Below are 18,073 nucleotides of genomic sequence, written 5' to 3'. Positions count from 1 at the left end.
AAGTGCCTACAAATTATCTCCTGTGAAGTACATTTTGTATTGAGCACTGAGATAAACTAGCAAATCCAGACTAGTACTTTTCCAGTTGTTTTGTTATTTTGAATTTACATCTACGTAATGCTTTGTGTCGATTATTAAATCCAGCAAAACAGTTTTTTTCATTTCCATTAGTACTTTAGTACCATCGTCATTGATATGACGCTGCCAGAGAATATAACCATAAGCCTTCCACGCTCACAATATATAAATATTTATTAGCTCATAACAAAACAAAGATACAAATTCAATAATATGAAATTGTTGGCAAAAGAAACGTTTTTTTCCAAGTTTGGATGTATTTTATCTTTGAATTGTATTCCGAAAACATGTCGTCATATTAGAAATTATACTTCTTCATATATAAAATTCGACGCTCTATCCACGACTCCACGGTTGCGACTTAATTACATAGACTTGATATATGACCATTACGCACGAACCTGATTTCTCGATTTCTTTGGAACGGTTGGTGATTTATTTACATAAAGTGTATGTGCCCAAAGGAAACATTTCTATGCCACTCGTGGATCTTTCCTTCTGACTTTACGACCTTAAAGCTTCATGCATAGAAACATGCTGAACAGGGATATGTATTTTCTAAAACTTGCAAATACTTCAAAACGCTGTTTTAAAAGTATTACCTTTTTGATATTATTTTCTGTAAAAATATGTTAAAATTATGACTGGACTTAGAAGTAACATAATAATGTTATAATAGTTCTATGAGTCACAGCATTTATTGACCACTAATGGTAAAGATCCTGAATTTCACTGATAGTATTGCGTAGGAAGCGGCTCACCAAGCGATTGAATGTCCGCTATTTGAAACACCAATAACATAAATTAAGATTAGCGAGTTTCATTAAACCAATTATTCTGTGGGATGGTAAATAAGGAGATAATTTTACATACAGAATTACTGGTGTAATCTGCGGTGATAATGCTGAAATATTGCTAAAAGCGGCGTGAAGCCATACTCACTCAGTCAATCATATACAGAATTTTGTTTCAACATTACAATCAAAATCATAAAAGATACGTAAGCTATCAGCGTTCAGATCCGTATCATGGCTAATGTTCTTGAAGATGTCATATAATTCCCCCGTGGGATCTATTTGATCGCCACTTACGACCAGCAAAGGTTTTTGTCAGTTTGCAGTTAGATCATTTAGCTTTCCAAATCGGGGTACAAGGCAAATTGGCGGTGAACAAGATACGAATGGATCAATGAAAATCTGAACATTACTTTTTACAGATTCATAGAATATATTTGATTGTTTATCATGAAAGGGTTTGAACTTTTCATATGCCTGACATAAGATGCTTAAATAGACATCAACGAAAGTATTTGGTAATCATGGTTTTCAGTATCAAACATTATCTTAAATACCAAATGGTGGGGATTGTATGTTGCACTGTTTTAACTTTAATCTGTCATTCTTTCTGTTGAGGGATGACTATTGCACCAATTCATATTTAATTTGTATGTATCCAAGTACACTATGTGTTTATTCATAATACTGAGAGGCCATACTCCTATAGTATATGTTATATAGTAATGGGTGTTATAGATTTATAAGGTAACACATTTGGAATTTTTTAGCTTCAAACCATGCTATATGAACACTGACAGCTTTTTCATAAATACTACATTGTTACTTGACATTAACGAAACAAATTACTGTAAACTTGGATAACGGAAATAATATTTATCAATGAACTTTTTTCTGAGTTCAGCATACAAGGGACAAAGGAGTAAGAAATGGTATTCACTTTTTACAGTGTTTTTAATCACCAAACTGACACATTCTGTGTTCTCTCACGATCCCATTATATCTTCCCGTCTCGATAAAGAGCTCGTGTGAACCACATCTGAATCTTGCAAGTGCAATTCGAAATATTTTAGTGTTACATTTAATAACTATTGCTCGAAACAGAAGCTTTTTTCAAAGAGGGAATAACTTGATAGTTTCTTGGATACTGATAAGGAAAAATGCCAACTTTGAATGTACATATCTTTCAGATATGTAGCATCAGAGGAACAATAAAGTATTTGTGTGTAATATTTTGTGTTTTTCAAACAATGGGTACCAATTGTGCGTACGTTCTTGCTGATCTGTTTCTTTATGCATAGAAAATCGGAAGGTAATTTGGCCAAGATGTTTAACTATATGACAAGAGGGATGATTTCAACTCTCCAATAGTCAACTTTCCCTTTATGTCGAGCAATATTCCTGCATCTCCAGTGTCTACATTTCTCATTTTTTGAGGAACAAAAGTTGAGGTACAAATTTTGTTTGATCAAGGTTACAACATTCAAGACCTCAGTAAAGCTTTCAAAATATGTCAAAGTAGACATGTAGAGGAGGCATCATTGACAAAAATAAAGCCTGATGCAATTCCCTATTTGACTCGTACCATATTTTCCCGTGTTGTTTTTCAGATGAACAATTATCTTGCATTTGCATGTGTGGGTGAGGGGTGTCATCGTTAGGGCAGGAAACGCTCACCTTTTCACGGACACCTGGTATCATCACTATTTAATAGTGATACAAAGATAATGCTCCTGATATAGTCGGAATCGTACAATCAACTCTGCATTTTGCAGAGATATCTGATGAATATGCGAACGGGTTTTTTCGCTTTTATTTTTTATTGTGCATACTAAACAATGGTTATATCGGGAAATATTATTTTTAAATAGTTCGCACTTCTTTCACTGTTGTTTACTGCGAATCACTGATAAGTGTTAAGAGTAAAATAAAATATGTATATTTCATATTATATCCGACAACAGGAAATGTAGGAAATATGTATAATCCCTCTTATTGTACACATACCGGTTTATCTCAAGGATATGTCTTTGTTATCCACGGTTTACAAGCAAAAAAAGCCGTTGTCTTCCAGGCAGTGTGTATGCCTGGCGTCCAACTGAAAAATAATCACGGCGTCCCACTGACATAGAATTAAACCTGGAGGTGATGAATGACAAACACTGGGTGAGTGAAAAGTTGCTGATTTAGTTACACACAATATCACCAAGTCATACGCAACATTTCGTCAGCTGTGGACGGGATTATAGAATTTTATTGATTTTACTCCAAGGGAGGATATCGGTTACAAAGACTATGCTTACATCCTTTAGGCAAAAGTTTCTTCACGTAGGCATCTATGACTGACACAGTTTCTTTACGTAGGCATCTATGACTGACACAGTGCTACAAGTAGCCTCTTCCCGAGGCAAGGGCGTTAATTGAGTGTAAAAGTCCATTTTCCAACCTTTTCCGAACTACGCTGGAATTTCCAGGCTCAATCGTAGCGCCACCAGTGGCTATTACATGTTATGTCCCTTCTATGTCCCTCCTATTGACCAATCAGATTCCATCTCTCATATCACTTCTATTTGCTTAAAACAAAATGGCGGCGCCCATTTAAGATCGCTAATCAAGATATGTTTTGTAACGGGCCTTAACCCGCGAACTGCATCAGATCACTTGAGCACCTTGATTAAAAACATAAAGAGATTTGCAAAACACATGTCGACGCCCAGATGGCTGTACACATGTTTTGCAAATCCTTAAGTCGACCGAAATCTCCACGTTGAAATCCACATAAAACTAATATAAAAAAATAAAAAAACTTACTCACTATTTAGCAAATACGAACAGTTGTGTGCCGGTACTGCCGGTAGCTGCTCGGTCTTTGCGAGTTATGAAACCTCGAATATCCTGCTGGAGGTGAAACCATATTCAAACACCTAATCTCAGCCTGAGGAGAAACTGAATTGAATGTATGTAATCGGAAATTCTGGGAAAGCCAGTGAGGAATCCCTATCATCAGCATATCTGGGACTATCAACCCCTTTTTAAGAAACGTGTCGCTTGAGTTCTTGAAAATCTTTACTATTACCTACTGATATATAAGCAATCTTCGATTTTGCATATACATATCACATTTAATATTCAATATTCCTCATCCTTATGCCTCTATGTATTAATTACAGGGGCGGTCGGGCAGCCTAGTGGTTAAAGCATTCGCTCGTCAGACCCTCGTCAGACATGGGTACAATGTGTGAAGCCCATTTCTGGTATATTCTGAATATTGTTAAATGCGTCGTAAAACCATACTCACACACTATTTAATACATTGATAACATTTTCTAAATGATCTGGCGATATTTCGGGGTATATTTTATATCTGTCTAGACACAAGTTAATCATAAGTTACATAAACATGGTATTTGATACTGGCGTTGAAAATATTTGCTTAAAAATATATTTTTCTTATTTGAGTCAAGAAAACAACATGTCCTATCACGATCATGCTGCAAAAAGAATTTTACAGGCTATTTTATTAGCTGTTTCGTCTCATGAACCAGTTAACGTGCTTGGCACACGTCATTAGTAAATGGTGAAATATAATTTTAAATAACCCCTTGCTTCATCAACATTGGTCGAAATTGAGGGTATCAGTAGTAAACCGTCCATTTCAAATGATTTGGTTCATAGCTACCTTTTGTAACTCGGTGATATCGACTACATGTATAATATGATTTAAATGTAGCAGTATTAAACATTTTGGCACGATTCTGATTAACATATAAAACTTATGGTTTGACATATCTTGATTATGTTTGAAATAGATTTGTATTACATATATTCATATTACATCTATATCACGACGGGCTGAAAATAATCGAGTCTGGACCAGACAAATATGATTGTATTTTAACTATGAACACACAGTCACCCAAGTCAATGAGACTGACCATCCTCTCCATTTGAACTCAGCTATAAGAATAGGTTATATGGACCAATGCTAACCAGGAATACCCGCGGAATCATTCATTCTAGATTCTAGGTTTGATTTGGGTTGTTGCTCTGTTTCTTTCATGAAGATAAAAAGTAATTAAAGTTTTGTTTTGTGTTGTTTGTTGGGGAAGCCAAGAGGTTATAATAAATTTATGGATACATATGATTGTTCCGCGCATGTTTATGCCATAAGTACGGATTTGTAATTGTGGAAGGTACTGACATGAAATCATCCGAACTAAAGTCACCTATGGACAACGTCCGACCTCAGCGTACTGGACAATGAATACATTCAAAGGGAAGCCATGGCCAGAAACGCCAGATTTTAATCGTATTGAACATGCTTAGTGAAGCATATCATTGATCACACAATATTTCTCAGAGGTGGAAGTGTTCGATGTCCCCCTCAGACCGTTAATCAGACCCCTGTGTAGGGTTTTAAGATATGAAGACTCCATATCCCTGAGACCATTTCCATGTCCTTGAACCTTATATATACAATGTCGGATAAATAACTGCTTACTGTTTCTGAAGCCACAATCTGCAAATTGTGCAGCAAAAATAAACTTTACCAGCCTCATCGATTACAGCCCTCAATACACCCTGGCAGAAGGATAAACATCCTGGCCTCGCATCAAAAGTAAATATTTAATCATCGCTATTTAACAGTTAGGATATTATTAGCATCTGGCAAGAGAAAATATTCCGATCATTCAACATTAGAAACATGCCCCTATCGGATCCCGCCCCGTTTGCAAACCAATTTAGATAAACACAAACGTTTAATATCTAAACATTAAGCCATCGTGATTTCAAAGTAAACGACGACATGGGTACAATGTGTGAAGCCCATTTCTGGTGTCCCCCGCCGTGATATTGCTGGAATATTGCTAAAAGCGCCGTAAAACCAAACTCACTCACTCACTCAAAGTAAACGAAGTCATCGTGAAAAACGATGAGTGCGTTCTTTTTCGTCGACCAACGTATATTCGGCCTTTCATGAGCGACAACGGGATAATATACAGTGGCGCCGTGTTGGTGAAGGCGAACACGATTTGTTGCCAGTTGTTGTTTTTTCGATGAGAAAATACATCGTAGAGCTTGTAACGTATCATGTACATTAAGCTTTAACGATTCCTGTAATTACATTCTGAAAGTTTACTGCTGTGGGTGTTCTTGCATGCTAATTATAACCAAATGAGGAGCGTGTCACGTATCTGTCTATATGACGGCAGTAATGTAAATACATCTTCTCCACAATAGTTTCCACGGATACCTTCCATATAATACCTGTTAATCATTCGTTTCTAACCATTGCTGAGGAACTGACGGCGTCGTATTACTGGTCTCTGACAAGCCTCAGAGCCCATTTACAATCACATAGTGATGTGAATAATTGCTGTTGAAACCTTGATGTTACGCGTAGGGGCAGTATGCATAAGAGTCGTATATTGCATATGTCAGGGACATTGATGGGGATTAATTATGGCTTCAGGGAATACCCGTTTGTTCCTGCAAGTGCGTGATCGGTAATTTGTGTTGCATGTCGTGCTGAAACAATCAAAGGACAAGAATCCAACGCCACTGAAATCAACTATGCACATCACGAAGCGTCAACAACATGTGAACAGTATGAACACAAGATGTCTTCAATCATCAACCATTATATAAAACAAAATGGCCGAGTCGGATGACAGAATGTCCTCACGTCTTATTTTGACATTGCCTTACCAGGACTACACTGACGGACAAAAGAAACTTCCCACTTATTTTGATTTCCAGTAAAAGAAAATCAAAGACAAAACCAGTGTATTAGAGTATTTAACGTTTCATAATATCACATTATATAAACAGTAAACAAAACAAACAATGAACCTCTATGAAATGAGGTTTGCACACAGTTGGAGTCCAAAAATAACAGGTTTATTGTAGAGCTCCAAGTGTTCTTTTGGGGATTTTCCAGTGCCTAATATCGCGTGTGTCCTCCTTGTGCGTCCATGCATGCTAATACCTGTCGTCGTACTGATGTCGCCAGTCTCCTGATGACGTCATGAGGGATTCTGCGCCATTACTCAGAAAGAACTCGTTCCAGCTGCTTTCTGTTGGCTAGTGGGAGTTGACGGTTTCTAAGTTGTCTGTCAAAGTGGTCCCAGAAATTGTTCATATGGTTTAATGCGAAAAACATGCCGGCCATGGTTGAACATGAACATTGTGGTTGGCTAGGAAATCCTGAGCAAGTCGAGCAGTATATGGCATGGCACTGTCTTGCTGCAGAATGGTTCCCTGTGGCTGTGCACCGGTTGAAGAACCTCGTCTCGATACCCTTGTGCATTTAGGTAACCATTTATGATCACTAGGCGCGTTTTCTGATCACCGAAAATTGATCAGATCAATTATGTCAACCTGATTACAGTTTAAAATGTTTGATATTTGCAAATGGGCCTCATCATGCCCGGGGGATCTCAATAAACCTCGGAATAAGGAAATCCTTTAAAAAATCAACTCTTAATATCCGACATTAGGGTTGAATTAATGAGATTCGACATGATCATTGTCTAATTATTTACAACGCAATTTCACATAAATGCGACAAAACCCTTCCCATATTCATAAGAAATCTGCTAAAGAAGGCTGCTAAAGGCAGAGTCGATAGTAGTATTCCGACTTCATCATGGGCATGTGTCTTTGAATCGCTATCAAATAGTGATGATACCAGGTGTTCGCGAAAAGGTGATCGCATCCTGACCCACCAGTGTTGCCCGTCACATACACATGCAAAGGCAAATCAGTTGTCCACCTAAAAATATATATGGTACAAGTCAAAATAGGGAATTGCATCAAATATAATTTTTGTCATTGATGCGTCAAATTTGGAAATGTCTTTCACATGGTTACCATAAAACTGTTTGAATGCTTCACTGGGGCCTTGAATGTTGTAACCTTGATCAAGCAGCTTCTGAGCAAGTCGTATGACCCTCTTTGAAATCTTGGTTGAGCATGCTGTACCTCAAAATTTGTGAAATGACCAAAGACCAAAGGCTGAACTGCTGGAATATTGCTCGACATAAAGGTAATATTGACTAATGGAAAGTTGAAGTGATCCCTTTTATCACTCTTGTTGGGAGTGTTTTGTCACTTTGAATGTTTATGCTTATATGTAAACATGAACAGACGAGGCGGTCTCACTGGTGTCCTTTATTTCTAGTTTTGGTGGGTAAATAAATAGAAGGGAATTAGCTATTTAATGGTTATTGAACGAGATCGGATCATCGAAAAGTCTTGAATGTCAAACCCCAGTAGAATGTTTTATTGGGCAGCAATGCTTTGCGGAGAGTCATCTATGCTATACATATTCTATAAAGGTGTATTCTCTGGTATAACTTTAATGATAAAGATACAACCATAATACCCCTTTCATATTTTTCAAATTTTGAGTGTCTGGAGTACGGTATTAACTTCACAACGACATTAAAGTGTCGTATTGAGTTTGATATCATCTAGGCTGCATGTGGCTGCACGTTGCTGTATGTTCATCTGTATATGATATGCTACAGATGAGTCAATCCGTTATAATTATTTTCAACACAAAAGAGGTTAAAAAGTAAATATGCCCTGGCCATAACTGTTCAACTATAGTCATATGAAACATATTGGACGTTCTTATATGTTGCATAAACACACTGTACGTGTTAACGTTGTATACTTTTCGACCGCCAGACTGGAAGTTCGAGTTGAAATTTAATATCAGTAGGTGTGCGACTGTGATGTGTATTCTGGCAGTAAATGGTGTAAGGCGTGATGGTATGATTGTTATTCGGATCCTTTCGAACACTGAGTCAGATATACTCAGGAAACGGCTGCTCTGAAATATCACCCGAGAAAGTGTCCCAAAACATCCTTACTCTTTCACGCGAAGAACCGAATGATCCAGTATCTGACGTCTACTATCAAGTGAAGAATGACTTGAGAGCTTTCCAGGGACAACAACGTTTTATTATTTGTAATAATGGTTTCGGGGCCACGTCTTGAAAGGAGAAGAAGTAGTCGCGCTGAATGCACATCTTGACTTGAGAGCATGTGTCTCACATCTGTCACTGTTTGAATAATAATTATTATTATCCATGCTTAATTAATAGGAGGATGCTCACTGGGATATGAAAACACTATTTAATCTCAACCCTGTACTGTGACCGATCTCTTATCCCTCGGCGGTAACAATAAAACTGTACATAATCCCTATAATCTAGAAATTGTATTAGGTGTGCATGGAAGCTCTGGCCGCTTTCTTCCATCATGTGAAATATATTACATGCACGATGAATACGTTTCATATTAATAGTTCCTTTAGCTTGGAAGACACAGAACGAGGACCCCGAGTCATTATGAATCCCTGCAGGATCCAACGATTAATTTCCCCATTGATCTTCCTTTGTTTTGACTTCCCTACGGCAAGACCCCAGTTCCGACATGTTAACGATGAGCGATTACACTTCAGTTTCATGTACCTCATATTTACAACAAGTCATGTCCCCCTCTCTAATGTCAACGTATTTTATTCTAAAAGCGGTATACAACCTTACTCACTCATTCCATTTTTCTTTCTACGACAAGTAGCCTTCTGTTACAGTGTAGAACTTGTTATTTAGGATAAAAACATACGATGTTTTCAATGTAGAGAAAGGTTGCCTGTAGATTTAACAGCTATCAATTGAATTTGGAACCGAACGAGCAGCGTCAGGTTTCAAATGTTAAATTTCATAACATGTATAACAGGCAGCCTTTTGTGTTCCGTGTGTGATATTGTACAACAAGTAATGATAAGGTGTCCATGTTTTACAGGTAGCTTGATGTGTTCCGTGTGTGACAGTGTACAACTGGTTACGACAAGGTGTCCATGTGTAACAGGTAGCCTGTTGTGTTCCGTGTGTGAAAGTGTGCTACTGGTTATGACAAGGTGCCCATGTTTTACAGGTAGCCTGTTGTGTTCCGTGTGTGAAAGTGTGCAACTGGTTATGACAAGGTGTCCATGTGTTACAGGTAGCCTGTTATGTTCCGTGTGTTACAGTGTAATACTGGTTATGACAAGGTGTCCATGTGTTACAGGTAGCCTGTTATGTTCCGTGTGTGACAGTGTACTACTGGTTATGACAAGGTGTCCATGTGTTACAGGTAGCCTGTTATGTTCCGTGTGTGACAGTGTACTACTGGTTATGACTAGGTGTCCATGTGTTACAGGTAGCCTGTTATGTTCCGTGTGTGACAGTGTACTACTGGTTATGATAAGGTGTCCATGTGTTACAGGTAGCCTGTTATGTTCCGTGTGTGACAGTGTACTACTGGTTATGACTAGGTGTCCATTTGTTACAGGTAGCCTGTTATGTTCCGTGTGTGACAGTGTACTACTGGTTATGACAAGGTGCCCATGTTTTACAGGTAGCCTGTTATATTCCGTGTGTGACAGTGTGCAACTGGTTATGACAAGGTGTCCATGTGTTACAGGTAGCCTGTTGTGTTCCGTGTGTGACAGCGTTACGAAGCCCGACTGCGAGGTGAACCCCCCAGCAGCGACGTTGTGTTGGCAGTCAGGACAAGGAGTGAAACAAAGCTGCACTACAATCAGGGAATACAAGATTGATACAGGTAGGCAACTCATAAACATACTCAGCAACAAACGTCACGGTGGTACATAATGGTCAACATGTTCATATGAACACCGCCTCCATGGTCAAGTGGTAGAGCGTCCGCCCGGAGAGCGGAAGGTCGGAGTTCGATCCCCGGCCGCGTCATACCAAAAGACCTGAAAAGATTGAACTCGTTGTTACCCTGTCTGACGCTCGGCATTAAGAGCTAAAACAAGGACTGGTCGGTTTGAACTCAGTTTACTGTGTCTGAATGGGGTATTCATGTTAAACCGCGGCATGGCATCTCAAGGGGCTAGCACCGTAAAATCGCAATTAGTCCGGACCAGTACAAGCAGACACAAACACGCGCATGTACGTCGCCATATAAGTGCAATAATCTTTGACGCGACGTTAAACCCCCTTTCACCTCACCACATATGAAATCGAACGCAGACGAAATATCCTGGCATGGACGTGGAATATTGGTAGGCAAACAATATAAGCCTGGTTAATGTCTTTCCGTATGGAAATGTAGCGGCCATAAAATTTCTGAGTCCAGTGATGGGATTCGAACCACGGACCTTCTGATCCGAGGTCAGTGCCTTGTCCACATGACCAAAGAGGTTAACCCCGTCAGCAAGCTGACAAGGTAAGGATGTCATCCGTGGGATGACTCCACGCCCTGCTACAGAAACAGTCCAGCTGTACAGAATTCTAAATTATTCTAAATTTCACTGTTTGCTTTTTACATTTGCATTTGTGTTTGACAAATTGTCCCGGACCCTTGAAGAATGAGATGTAACCATATTTATGGTCATCAGGTTTATTGACACAAGCCCCCTGGAAATAAGGAACGATTTTTTTTTCCTTCAAGAGTTTATTGTGTGGGATAGTGGTGTACAAGTTTAACAAAATTGAACTTGGTGTCTAATCGGTATTATGGTTACTCATTAATGGTTAAGAGACCGAGGTTAACCATTTTAACGTTTAGACACCAGGGCCCTATTTAAACCAACATTCAAAGGACCATACCACCTAAAGCGTTAAACAACATTGTTTTGATTACCATATTTTAAAAGTTATTTAAGAGTTCAACTGTGAGAACACTGTGTGAGTCGCCCTTGCGTGGTATATATGAAATGTGCTCCCTGTGCCTTGCGCACGTGCCTCTCGTTCTGTGGCGGCTAGGGATATTACATGAAATCTTGACACAAGTATTTGGTCGCACATTTGCTAAATCCAGCAATATATATTTACATCGATTTTTATATAGCTTTGGAATCCAATGTAAAAGATGAATAGACATTTTCAGGGTTTTGAGTCAAGTCAAAAGTTGACAGCACTGATGCGTGGTTTTGGCAGATATTCCACAGTTAACATATTCACCCCTTACGGGGCATTATTTGATTTTTATAAACGCGGTATTGGACGTAAATGAACGATGGCCTATCTTTGTGATATTGAAGGGGAAATGTCGACAAGAAGCAGGTGTCCCCAAGTTTTGAACCCTTTCGTCGACATATTTTCTTGAGCATCTGGATCTAAAAAAATATACAGTTGAGCCACAAACATTACAATGACTTGTTATTATATTCAGTCACATTTAGCGTTCCTATTTTTGTCCTTTGTTCTTGCAAACGAAATGCCAGAACACGACTTGTATTACACATTACATCGCCTGAGTAAACATTTATTCGAATTAAATTGGAACGGTCATACCAAGGAGATGATTATCTTTCTGTGGACGAGTGTACGAGATCCACGTGAACGCACACGTGCATGCATATTTATATGAAATGGGTGGAATGTGTCATTTGGCTGTATTTGGCTTCAGGTGTCCCTTATGCTGTCAACCACTGGTTAACCGGGCCCGATTTTGTTTCATAAAACTATGTTTCAGAAAATGCTGATAAAAGAAACATGTGGCCTTAAGATGACACACATAAAAATGTTCACTGTACATTTGGATTTCCTCAACGTGTTTGACTCCTTTCCCTCTGGTCAAAGCTTTCGCTCGTCGCAAGGGTCCGATTCCCCATATGGGTACAATGTGTGAAGCACACTTCTGGTGTTCCCCGCTTTCATATTGCTGGAATATTGCTACAACCATACTCTCACTCTCAAGCAGTGTCAGAAGAACTTTTGTCTCTAACCAAAACAAACCCGCTCAGACGCCCACACAACACATCCAGTTCTTTCGGCTGATGTGACAGACGTTCATATATTCATATTTGTCAACAATGCCCATATTTGGGCATATATCAATATTCATGCGCATTCAGATTTTGCAACCGGTTTCAGTTTGGTCTGTTAACGAACGAAGGTTGTTTTGTATTTGCACTTCAACCGCCGTCTTATAGCTGTAATATTGCTGAGTGCGGCGCTAAACAACAAACAGTGAGCACAGCGTATCCTACCAGTTAGTGTATTACTCCTCTTGCACATATCAATCAGTATCAGTGACACTGCAGAAAGAGGCCAGACGTGTAAGTGAGTTAGCATGTAGACGTTGAATGATGGAGTGTTCATTAAGAAATAGAGCGATAAACGTGATGTCAAACCCGATCGGGAATCTAGATTATACGTATTGACTGTAACTAATGATACGACTGAGTCGTTTGAGTCAAATAATCGCTCGATATCATGTAAAATGGCGGGCCAGACTTGGGTCAATTGGCAGTCTAAAAAAAAAGTGGATTCAAGACCCTCTAATACAACTTTGTTTATCTGCTAGCTCAAATTATATTATATGTGTATTAATTTAGCAGATACACTGTTTCAGTTTAACAGAAGGCACTAATCACATCGTCTAGAAATGGGCACCAGACCAGGAAGCGTAACCTCCCTTTAAGCAACGTAAACTAATGTTGCAAATAACCTTTTAAGTGTAAAACATTAACACCAGAGAATTACCAGTCTCGATTATCTACCGACACAGATTCCATTGGGTGTAAATGGCAAAAAAAGCGGTGAAAAGTTATATGAATGGATCACTGAAAATCATGATGACACCAGGTATTTGCCATGCAACGGAGAGCTGTAATTAACCAGACAATCAATGATGGACCAGAATATCAAGTGACACATTAGCGCATGATTTTGTTTAAACTATGAAATTAAGACATAAACGACGAGTGGCTGTTGTTTATCGAACAACAAAACACTGCAAGGAGAATAAACCTTGAGGGCGCAGGTCCTATTTACGACGTCACCAAGTTGCGGACGCATGTTCGAATCTCCAGAAATGACGTCATGATAGAACAGTACGGTTTTATCGTGAAATAAACAACGCTTAGTTCTTCATTATTCTTGGCGATTTATCCGGTGGTAAACGTATAGTTAGACATAAATGAGTGCGTATATAGTTGCATTTGGATTGTATGTATTTATTATATGTCCATGGTCATGTCAAGTTCGACAAGGTTTCTTGATGCTGCATACACGTGAAGATCCGGGGTAGAATAGGTCTTCAGCAACCCATGCCTGCCGTAAAAGGCGACTATGCTTGTCGTAGAAGACGACTAACGGGATCGGATGGTCAGGCTCGCTGGCTTGGTTGATGCATGTCATCGATCCGAATTGCGTAGATCGATGCTCATGACGTCAATCACTGGATTGTCTGGTCCAGAATCGATTATTTACAGACCGCCGTCATATAGCTTGAATATTGCTGAGTGCGGCGTTAAACAACAAACAAACAAAACTTGCTGTTGTAAAATATCTCAAGTTTTCTGTAATTACCTACATTCTAAACTACTGCCTGTATAACCAGGTGCTATATGGTGACTCCATGTTTTGTGCTGGGTAAACAATGTGTTATTGTCTATGTTGCAGAAATCCTGCTGATGTTCCGTCGGGATTGTTCCACGATGGACGAAGGCACGTGTTACAACCCTCAGGGTCAAAACAAAACTCTGTGTATTGACGTATGCTTCACCGATAACTGCAATGCCGCTGCCTCATCAGTTTTACCGTCCTACAAGTCGCTGCTGCCTCTGATCACGGCGCTGCTGCTGCTGCTTCCATGCCTTTAATGATTCATACACCTACACATGTTATGTTTCATGGGGCGAACCCTCGTATGTCCAGACACCTCATTGACGCTGCGAACTAAATTATCTATATTTTAAATTCATCGTTTCCATAACCAAAGTTTTGTTAAATGGGTAATTATGAGTGAGGATGTGATGTACTGTCACCTAAACACATCTGGACGGTCAATGAAATCGTCCGAAATTATCCTTTGGAGCTAGTAATGTCGCTTGGCACGGGTCGCCCGGTCGTCTAAGGCGCCGCGATTCGCTGTGCAGAGCACCTATGATTGTGGGTTCGAATCCCGGTTCGCCCCGTTTATGTTTCTGGGTTTGTCAGCACCATGCCCGTGCTCTTGGGTTTCACTGAATTAGTAAACGTCTGAGACCTGCATCACTTCGGTCTTTCCTCCCACATTAAGCTGACACGCCGCGATATAACTGTAATACTGTTAAAAGCGGCGTTAAACCCAACTCAATCACTTTACATAAAGGATTTCCTCACGGCACTGGTCCTGAAGACGGGATTTCCGGGGTAATGCGTTCCGGATTAATAAAGTTTCGCTGTAATACTGGAATCTAAAGTGTTTTGGAACATAGTATGACAATTCGAGTATCTCTCACTCAAAAACCCCAAACCCTGATGTGTCATGTTCTATGTTCATTATTCAATGTCTGATTGCTACCTCTCCTGATAACGTGGTGATGGTCTGAAGACTGAAATCTGAACTATCAGTTTAACTCAAATGTAGATTGGGTCATGAGTGGCCCAGGGGTCTGTTGGCGTTACGTCCCTTAAGTATGCCAAGATCCGTTGGTCGTATTTTCGGATCCCAGATTCACCTCCATGATGACGATGGTCTGTCAGCACTGTGGGTGCTTGTGGGTTTCACAACAGTGGTAAGGATCCCCGACCTGCCTCCCTTCTAGCTCTCCTCCCACATCAAGCTGACACACCATCATATAACTGAAATACTGTTCAATGCGGCGTTAAATCTACTTGCAACTCACTCATTCAGTTGATTAGTGCGTTTCTGGATAAGTTTGGCCCGGGAAATGCGACACATCACCTGAACCAGACAGGTGACAATCGGAGTACATGGGGTACTCATGGGGTAACAAGAACTTCCAGGAGTGAGCAGTATATAACCTTTTCCGCGGACTTTTTCAAACCTGTTTTGTGCCAAGCTAATGTCAGTGCTTCCGTACCGCGACGTTATCATTGGTTTTGAAACTACAGTAAACTACGTTTATAACGAACACGCTTATAACGAACTGACGGATATAACGAACCGTTTTTGGTCCCGTCTATTTGCTGTATATATGTTGTAAATGTGCTTATAATGAACTACGGTTATAACGAACTAAATTTAGTGGTCCCTTTGAGTTCGTTATAACCGTAGTTTACTGTAGGTAGATCAACTGGGTCGGGTGTAGCTCTATGCCTGTACACGGCGTATGAATGTAACACATTCCGCATCAAATAATTCAGTGTTAGGCGAGCGTGATAGGTATCCCATTCATATGCTATAACCAGGTGTGTAACATACTAGTTGTATATACTGAAAATGACCGATTATTGTTTGCCGAAAAGTATTATGTGTTAATGACTAAAAGCGATAAAGCCCTTTCCATCAGCATAAGAAAGCTCTGCTAAAAGCAACTGAAATTGTCTTTGTAAATAAGTTTGGCGACGCATTACAAATGTGTGTCAACCAAAATGTATTTTTTAATGTATTCCAACAAAGCTTGAAAGAAACTTTTCTGCAGATTCAAGTCCAAAATTGCCATATTATGCCCTATCCAAAACAATTTTTTTTGCGAAATTATTTGACATTTATGCTTGTAAATTAAGATTATCTTATTTCGATTAAGCTCTCCTAAGTTAGATTTCGAGTGTGGCCCATATCACAACGTATCAAATTACCAATGGAAGTTTAGAAAATGGATAAGTTGATATTTAAACTGCGTAGAAACCGAGTTTCACGTTTTGGGGGTTTATCTCGCTTATGATAATTTGAGGCAATTATACCTAAAACCAAAATGCTATCAATATCCCAACATCCATAAATTCCACATCCCAGATCCACAAATCATCATTAATGTAGGAAAATATTGATTTTGTGTTTTGCACATGAAGTAAGAACGCAATTAGCATAATTGACATTTAAACCTGTGCTCAAACCCTCTGTACACAAAGGCCTGTGCCTAAACGTATTTAAACTAAAATTGATCCAGTAGCGTTTTAAGCCGCTTTCAGCAATGTTCCAGTAGAATCAAGCTGAGAAACTCCATTTATGTATAGTTCACACATTGTACCTTGTGTGGAATCGAACCAGTTTCGACGCTTTAACCACTATGCTACCTCCGCCGCCCCTATTAGTCAAAGAATGTTGAACAGGAATAGGCATATGATATTCATACTTGCAATGTGTATTATACATCCGACCACATCATATATACAGCCTTAAGTGTCATGATGCGTCTGTTTCTCAGATGCTAATGACATGGAAACACATTCGGTATCTTCGGTTTTCATTGTCCAATTCTGGAAATTATCCTTCAGTAATTGTAGCGGCCACCAGCCTGCCATGCATATATACTGTTAAATGTTGGAAGTTCAGACTCCAATGTCAGATATATGTAGCAGAACGCGCCATGCCATTGTCCAATCCCAACGTCCAGTGCTGATTCCCCGACATGAAGCATCCCCCGGTGTGTTGACATCAGTATAGATAATTAACCAGGAGGAGTTCAAGCTTAAGTTGCGTCTTGACGGGCAAACCCTTGGGTGCAGCGCTAACGAGTTCTCGCGTGGCCTTCGTGTATATTTAAGTTGTGTGTCGGTTACTGCCACTGGCTGAAGTGTTTCTGTCTAAATTAGAAGAATAGCGACTTCAGCCCACATGTCTACCGGGTGTTATAAATCAGAGAAGCTTGTTGTATAGACAACGACGATAATACCAACACACTTCATATCATATTGGCCATGCTGTGGGTGTTGTGTCAGGTTCAATGTGGATTTCTCAATATGTCACGTCAACGCTAGAGAATAATCGGTCTCTATTATCTTCCGAAACATATTTCTTTTGGCGTAAAAGAAAAAAAGGGGTGATAATTATATAAATGGATCACTGACACAAGGTGTTCGCCAAAGAATGATTACTCATGTCTCAGTGTTGGGAAATGGTTTGATCAAAACAGATGGCCCCTGTGATCTCGAAATTGTTTTGATCAACTTAATTTTTGCATCTTTCGAGATTGGTTTGAATCAAAATAAATGGTAAAAAATTATCTCAAGATTAATTACATAAAAAAATATAGTTCCGCTATCTTGACATTGGGTTGATCAAACTGAATACGTACTTTGATAAAAATGCTCGTTTTGATACAAAAAAAGTAATTTCGCGTTTAGGGTGTATCACACTTTGATACTTATATGTTTGCAATTTAGCATTCAATCGGTTTGTAACAGAAACAACAAAAACAGATGGTCTGCATATATATATCGATGTTGTGTTTCGATTGACAAATTCCTTATATACATTGATGATTGTTCTGGAAACTATTC

General features: G+C 39.3%; 1 protein-coding gene across 1 annotated transcript in view; it reads left to right on the top strand.

The window, feature by feature from the left end:
* Positions 1-14,737, top strand: part of LOC125378079 — a 30,999-nt gene extending 16,262 nt beyond the window's left edge. The window contains exons 2-3 of the mRNA XM_048392913.1: positions 10,350-10,490; positions 14,306-14,737. Of these exons, the coding sequence (XP_048248870.1) occupies positions 10,350-10,490; positions 14,306-14,505 (341 nt within the window). The 3' untranslated portion in view covers positions 14,506-14,737. The remainder of the gene's footprint in view (positions 1-10,349; positions 10,491-14,305) is intronic.
* The last annotated feature ends 3,336 nt before the right edge of the window (positions 14,738-18,073 follow it).

Source organism: Haliotis rufescens, unplaced genomic scaffold (genome assembly GCF_023055435.1).
Source record: "Haliotis rufescens isolate VD_foot unplaced genomic scaffold, xgHalRufe1.0.p SCAF_11, whole genome shotgun sequence".
NCBI lineage: Eukaryota > Metazoa > Mollusca > Gastropoda > Lepetellida > Haliotidae > Haliotis > Haliotis rufescens.
This window is presented reverse-complemented; position numbering and strand designations above follow the sequence as displayed.